The sequence below is a fragment of the Nicotiana attenuata genome, unplaced genomic scaffold (assembly GCF_001879085.1).
Source record: "Nicotiana attenuata strain UT unplaced genomic scaffold, NIATTr2, whole genome shotgun sequence".
In the NCBI taxonomy this organism is placed as follows: Eukaryota; Viridiplantae; Streptophyta; class Magnoliopsida; order Solanales; family Solanaceae; genus Nicotiana; species Nicotiana attenuata.
In genome coordinates, this window is record NW_017670281.1 from 1,192,068 (window position 1) to 1,199,492 (window position 7,425).

The 7,425-nt window shown below is 32.8% G+C and overlaps 1 protein-coding gene across 1 annotated transcript; it reads left to right on the plus strand.

Annotated features, from left to right (window-relative positions):
• The first annotated feature begins 2,244 nt into the window (after positions 1–2,244).
• LOC109237192 (probable xyloglucan endotransglucosylase/hydrolase protein 23) lies at positions 2,245–5,573 on the plus strand. Its single transcript, XM_019403462.1, has 3 exons — positions 2,245–2,630; positions 3,093–3,286; positions 4,825–5,573. Exons 1-3 carry the CDS (start codon positions 2,355–2,357, stop codon positions 5,216–5,218), a joined length of 864 nt encoding a protein of 287 aa, XP_019259007.1. The 5' UTR covers positions 2,245–2,354; the 3' UTR covers positions 5,219–5,573.
• The last annotated feature ends 1,852 nt before the right edge of the window (positions 5,574–7,425 follow it).

Below are 7,425 nucleotides of genomic sequence, written 5' to 3' on the forward strand. Positions count from 1 at the left end.
TTTATTTCAAACTCTATTTGTAGAATCTCGTGACTCCGGATCTTAAGGAGTAGATACTATTACATGACTTATCCTGGTGTTGTATTAGATTGAATTCCTATCTCCCGTTATTTATAATCACCTTGTTTAACTTTTAAAATTTGGTTAATCAACTATCTCACGTCGGCTTGCCTAGCAAGTGAATGTTAGACGCCATCACAATTCCAAAGTTGGAATTTCAGGTCGTGGCATACTGACGCTTTTTTGTTTTTCCCTTACGCAAACCTAGCTAGATATCCTAATTCTTACTGTCAAAAGGTGTGATAAAATATAATGAATGAGATCCCTTCACCTTTAATTAAGGGGGTCAGAATAGAATTTTGATAATAGAGAAATCCTAGTTAGGGAAAACTTCCTCAGAGCGGTGTTGGATACGAGATGGTTTTTAGAAAAGAGACGTTGATATCTTAGATAGACGGAATTTTCCAAAAAGATTGACTTATATATTTCCGAAAGTATTGTAGGCATCAGACAGCTGTGGAAGGGGAAGGTTCGCCAACCATCAAATTCATCTTCTGTAACACACTCATCTACATTGGAACAACTGCTAAAATGAATGGTTTTATAGTTCCATGCAATGCAAATGGCTAATTTACGTCATAGTATTAGCTGTCAAAATGGTCCCCTAATTATATTCCCCCTTTAATTTCTTCTCCAAACCAAGTCAACTTGAACATATTCCTTCCTCGCTCGCAAGCATGCAGTTTTTCCTAACCACTTCAACGTTTACCTTTGTTTTTTTAATTGTAAAATATCAATGTGCATGCATGGAAAGATTTACTTACATATGCATTTGTATATACATAAATAAGGATGTGGTCTAATGGTCAATGAAGTAGATTGAAAATTATAAAGTCTATTAAATTCGAGCAGCGGTAAAAATATTAAGTGATTTCTTCCCATCTGTCCGGGTATGGTGGGACAGATTTATCCAATACTTGTGTTGGCGGAAAAATAGCAATTATCCCATAGCATTAGTCAATATGTGGGCAAGCTAGATCGAGCATCACAATTAAAAGAATATTTATACAATATAGACACACAAGGCCAGATAGGAGGTAAGAGGCACCCCGTGAAATTAGTCAAGGTGCGCGCAACTTTATTTAAACACTATTATTATAAATTAAAAAATTATACGTTGATATAGACACGTACACACAAGGTGAGGAGTGTCATCAGACACTACTTCCCCGAAAAAGTTCACAAACATATACATAAATAATATTCTTTGTAAAAGACCAATAGATCGCATAATAGATCGAAATCGTATGTTATAAATTAAATTCGTAATTGTTCAAAGATATCGCGATGTTTCTATCTATTTAATCATAAGTAATGGCTGTTAATCCATGCTGTATGATGATGATAACACAATATCTATCAACAACTTTTTTTAAAATAAAAATGTTAATTAATTTGAATAACTCTCTATTGACATGCATAATGATTCTAGAATTTCTAACCTCAGTTTTAAGTTAAGGTTTCATTGACATTGTCATATCATCAAACGCAAACGAAAATAATTTATTGTGGGGTCTTGTCAAACCATGAAATATTGACAGCTATGTAGTAATTTCTATAAAACAAATAAACAAGAGCTAACTGCACCATGGTCTCAAGTTTAAACAAATAGTTTTCACTTATTCTTCTTTAGAGGGCAAAAAAAATTCAATGAAAAGGAAAACCAACACCTCCCCACCTTCCCTACAACATCAACGCTCCCTGGGAACGGAGCGAGGACTTGCAGTTTATAGGTTCAAAATGCCATTAAATTTATTACTTCATTCGGCCCATTTTGATTGATTTTTTGTCCTTTTTTTTGTGGTCCATAATATTTGATTTTTTCAGATATTAAAAAGAAATTAACTTCTTTTTTTGCAAAGTTACCCTTGGAGCGAAGAGTCTTGGAGTACCTATTATATTTTCAATGAGCAAATTAAGGTAATATGGTCACTTTTTTTGTTAATTAATATTATAAAGGTAAATTTCTTAATATGTGTAAAACAACCAAAAATTCAATTAAAATAAAGAGGAGTGAGTAAACTATTTGAGTTAGTGATGGGTTCTAAATCTAATATTTATACATAGCATTTAGTAGATTTTTAAAACCAAAAGCTATTGCTTTCGGTCGGACCCATAGCTTATTTGTCACCTTCGCCCTAGCCTCTCCCCCACACCTTCTATATATAATGCTTCTAAACCATGTCCATGCACTTCAAACACAAAATACCCTTCAGATAACTCTTTCATTTGAACCATATTATTCACTATCCACTGTCTTTTAAACTGTAAAGTAAAGTCAATCAAACACCATAATGAAAACTTCAGTTAGTTCTATAATTTCTTTCTTGTTTCTGAGTTTCTTGCTGGTGGTGGTGGCTGCTTTGGCTGGAGATTTCAACCAAGAATTTGATGTTACATGGGGTGATGGCAGGGTAAAAATACTTGAAAACGGGCAGCTTCTCACCCTTTCCCTTGACAAAACTTCAGGCTCTGGATTTAGGTCAAAAAGACAGTATATATTTGGAAAGATTGACATGAAAATCAAACTTGTTCCTGGCAATTCTGCAGGCACTGTTACTACATACTATGTAAGTCCCCTATAAGTTAATCATCCTTAACATATATACTTTTAATTTCTTCCTATAAATGTAGCTCATCTTATTTTTGCGTAGTCAAATATTTCAGGCAACTGCCTTGAGGATCGTTTAATTGATTGATTAGTTGTTATTGTTTTTGTATGCTACTAATTTTTCGTGTATACACTGCCATCGTAAAAGAATTTTTAGAATAACAATTTAGTTTAACGAACTGTAACAAATAATCTGTCTTACATTCACGTTACTATGTCGTAATTCTCAATGATGATTATTTAATCTACTAGAGTATATTAATTATTATTTTTATCGGACTATTAATACCTCTCATAGTGAATTAGTGTAATTACCTTAATACATCAACTATATATAAGCCACTTAATTACTACAGTACAATATTGAGGACTTTCTAGTGTTGTACTTATATTTTGTGCCAATGGTGAATGAAAAATGCAGTTATCTTCACTGGGACCGACTCATGACGAGATTGACTTTGAGTTTCTTGGCAACCTAAGTGGAGACCCTTATATTCTTCATACAAATGTGTTCACACAAGGCATAGGAGACAGAGAGCAACAGTTTTATCTTTGGTTCGACCCAACTAAGGATTTTCACACCTACTCTATTCTTTGGAATCCTCGAAGCATCATGTAAGCATACTTTTTATATTTTTATTTTTCTCGAGATATAAGAATTTAATTGAAGTGCAAGTGTTATCAATCCATTAAGGGGTCGTTTGGTTGGAATATGATTTATACCGGTATAAGTCATGCCGGTATAAGTTATATTGGGATAAGTTATGCTGGGATTACTTATGCTGGGATTATTGTTTATTCATTATTTGGTATGTTGTATTAAGAATGACAATTGCATAATTTCTAAGAAGAAGGTATAAGTTATTCCGGTGATAATTACCCCACCTTTTATAAGGTATAAGTTATCCCAGTGTTAAAATTAACACCGGGATAACTTATACCTGGTTTACTAACCAAACAGAGTATTAAGGTGGTATTAAATTTTTATACCACCCTTATACCTTCTTATACCTCATACCAAACGACCCCTAATTATGTTGAACTAATTGTACTCCCTCCGGTCCACTTCAAGTAATGTTTTGACATTTTTTATGTGGTCCAAAATATTTAATTTTTTCATATATTAAGAAGTAATTAACTTATTTTTTCCAAAGATGTCATTGGAGTAAAGAGTCTAGGAGTAGTTTGTTATATCTTCAATTAGCAAATAATGGTTAATATGATCAATTTCATCGTTAATTAATGCTAAAAGGTGAATTCTTTAATAGGTGTGAAAAGAGTCAAAATCACTTAAAATGGTCAATTGGTGACGTTTATGCTTCTTAGATTACATAAAAGTTTTCCGATAAACTTGTGTAAAGTGATAAATATTAAAAGTTTCGTGTAATTTTATTTGGATTAATTATGTCTTTTCTCTCCCTATTATTATGGAGTATATATTTGGACCAATTATGTCCTTTCTCCCCCTATCATTAACCTATCTTAATTATTCAATATTATAAAGTCCTTAAGATGAGAGATTACTACGAGAAACACAAATTTTCAGATTTAGAACATTAAAGGGTGGGATGGATAGGATCCCTCCGCCCTTAATTAGATGTCTCGTATTTGAACCATTAAAATAAAAAAATCATGATAGAAAGTGCTTTTTCTTAAATGGGCTCTACGAGGCAAAAAATCTAAATAAGCTTTTAAGTTTTAAATAATTCAGCAGCTAGCCAAATATAAAAAAAATATACATTAATTTTTTATAATATGTATATTATATGTTAATATACAAAATATATATAATTATCGGTATTATGTTGAGAAGCAGCTATACTATATAAAAATTCCAATCTAAAGTTAGTCCAGCCAGTGAAATTTTGGAACACTAGATAGTCAAACAAAAAAAATCCATATTAAGTGGTGAAATAGTATTACTTGTCTTAAATGTTCTTATTATTCCATGCTTTTAACTTGTATGTACAACGAATTAGTGGGAAAAATACAGTCAAGCAACTATTTGAAAATCACCAAATTAAAACTCATTATTAAGATAAGAATTTAACTAAGTTATAGCATAATAAAATTTTGGCTGTAATTCTTTTAGTTAGAGCCATGCCTGCTAATTACTCATCTTCTTCTATTTGCTTTCCTTAAATTTATATCAGATTTTCAGTAGATGGGACACCAATAAGACAATTCAGGAATCTTGAAGCTTCAAGGGGAATTCCTTATCCAAAAAATCAACCAATGTGGATATACTCAAGCTTATGGGATGCTGAAGATTGGGCAACAAGAGGAGGACTTGTCAAAACTGATTGGAGCCAAGCCCCTTTCATTGCTTCTTACAGAAATTTTAATGCCCAAGCATGTATTTGGTCTTCTGGTTCTACTTCTTCTTGCTCCAGAAATTCCACAGCCAATTCTTGGATAACTGAATCATTGGATAACTCTGGCCAAGCAAGGATTAAATGGGTGCAAAAGAATTACATGGTTTATAACTACTGCACTGATATTAAACGTTTCCCTCAAGGATTTCCCCTTGAATGCTCTCTAAATTAATGCAAGAAAGGAAAATCAGAAAAATTATCGTTTTAAAAAACTTCCTTAGTGCAACTGTAAGAGTCGTTGCCGTGTGAGATTGAGGTTGCGGGTTCCAACTATTCAAATAATTTCCTGTAGAACTATATAAAGTAAGGCCGAGTGCAATAAAAATTGTAGTTTGACCATTCCTATGCATTGCACATAGCAGAAGCTTGGTGTACTAAACTGCTCTTTTAAAAGGTTATAGCCTTTTTCTGGGTGAGTTTTCTCTTTATTTTTGTACTGTAAATAGATGTATAGTATCACCAGAGAGTAATATTATTTGTTTGTATTTATTAATAAGATATTATTTGATTGTACTTATTGATAAATTTGAAATACTCCCAGATATGCATTTTATACTTAGAGCATTGTCCCTTTCATGTAGGACTGGGCATATATCGGGTAAAATCCATAATCCGAACCGTTAATTATTTGTTGGGTTATCGGTATTGGGTTATTGGGTTAGCGGTTCGATAACGGTTTAGAAATTTTTCACTATCGGGTTATCGGTTCGGGCCTCGGTTTGCCAATTTTGTTAATGGGTTAACCGATAACCCAATAAGTGTTAATGAAATTACTACTTTATCCTTAAGTATATACAAATGTGAGGGTTTTACTTCATTCTTTCCTATTTATGGGTCTGATTGTGTTTTTAGTTGTAAAAAGTTGTAATCTTGAAGGTAATAATGCTGAAATCAATTGTTTGTTTAGTGTATCGTTGTGACTTTTCTTATGTGATTTGATGAATTCAGTGTTTTAAAAATCTTTTAGAGATGACTAGCAAATAAAGTAAATTCAAGAACTTAACGTGCTTATGGGGTTTGATTAAGTTCAGTAGATTTTTGGGGTAGGTTTGACTTCTAAGAAAAATAATTCCAAGAGCTGATCCTTTCCTTCTTTTTTAGGGTCTGAAATTGTTTCCGTTTTGTTGTAGGTTTCGGTTCTTCTCTTTTTTGCTTAACTCCAGTGAATTGTCTTTTTTTTTTTTTTTTTGCTTAACTCTAGATTGAGTTATCTTATCGGGTAAACTGATAACCGAACCGATAATAATCGATAACTGATTAACCGATACCCGATAAGTGATATCTTATCGGTTCGGTTATCGGTTTATCAAATTTATAAACCGATAACCGATATGCTAAACCGATAATATTCATAACCGAACCGAACCGACTGATGCCCACCCCTACTTTCATGTTACGCACCAAAATTCCACTAAGGTCATGATAGGACCTAAACTAACCCGTTATGTAAGCCAACATATAAAAATAACCAAAATAAAATTAAGTAAGTGTCAATCTATTGTCATAACATAAATAAAGTATAAATAAGTCTGAATTCCCAAAATCCGGTAATATAAGCCTTGGGCCACTAAAATAGAGTTTAAATAAATCTTAAAATACAGAAATATTATTTGAAGCAAGAAAATTATAGTAGGATAGGGAGGAGAAATCCATAAGCTGCGAATCCAAGTACAATAGCTCACCAAGAAGTCTTTAAGTCAACTACTCTACACCCTCCTGGACGCCGCCAGAACCAACACCAGGATCTGCCCAGAAATATATAAAAGTATTGTATGATTACAAAATCAGCTGTACTCAGTAAGTATCAAATCTAACATTCGATAAAGTACTGGAGAGATTTAGGAAAAAAAATACATACTTCCATAACATGTTTAACTGTAACGACCCAACCGATCATTTTGAGCATTTTTATTTTCATTCGTGGTTGAGGTCGTGAATAGCTTCATGTGATATATTACGACTTGCGTGTATGGTCGGTTTTGATTTTTGAGTGATTCGGGATTGATTTGGAAGAATGACTTTCAATTTAGAAGCTTTAAGTTGGAAGAGTTGACCAGGTTTGACTTTTGTGTATTTGGCCTCGGATCAAAGTTTTTATTGTTCCGTTAGGTATGGAAGGTGTTTATTACTTGGGCTTATGATTTGATTCATTTTTCAATGTTTCTATAAAGTTTCGGCTCTATTTGGCGAAAGTTAGCAATTTGGAGATTTGGACAGTTCATATGTTTGACCGACAGTTGACTTCAATATTTTTGGGTTCGCATTGTTGTTCTGGGAGTTAAAATAGGTTCATTAAATAATTTAGAACTCGTGTACAAAATTTGAGGTGATTCCAAGTTGTTTACATGTGTTCGGCGTAAGTTTGGCACTTAAAAATTT

Excerpts from the sequence above, each read along its gene's own strand:
- LOC109237192 (XM_019403462.1), top strand. The coding sequence starts at position 2,355 with ATGAAAACTTCAGTTAGTTCTATAATTTCTTTCTTGTTTCTGAGTTTC. Across the intron at positions 2,631-3,092 it reads GCACTGTTACTACATACTAT|TTATCTTCACTGGGACCGAC; the intron begins GTAAGTCCCCTA and ends TGAAAAATGCAG. Across the intron at positions 3,287-4,824 it reads TGGAATCCTCGAAGCATCAT|ATTTTCAGTAGATGGGACAC; the intron begins GTAAGCATACTT and ends AATTTATATCAG.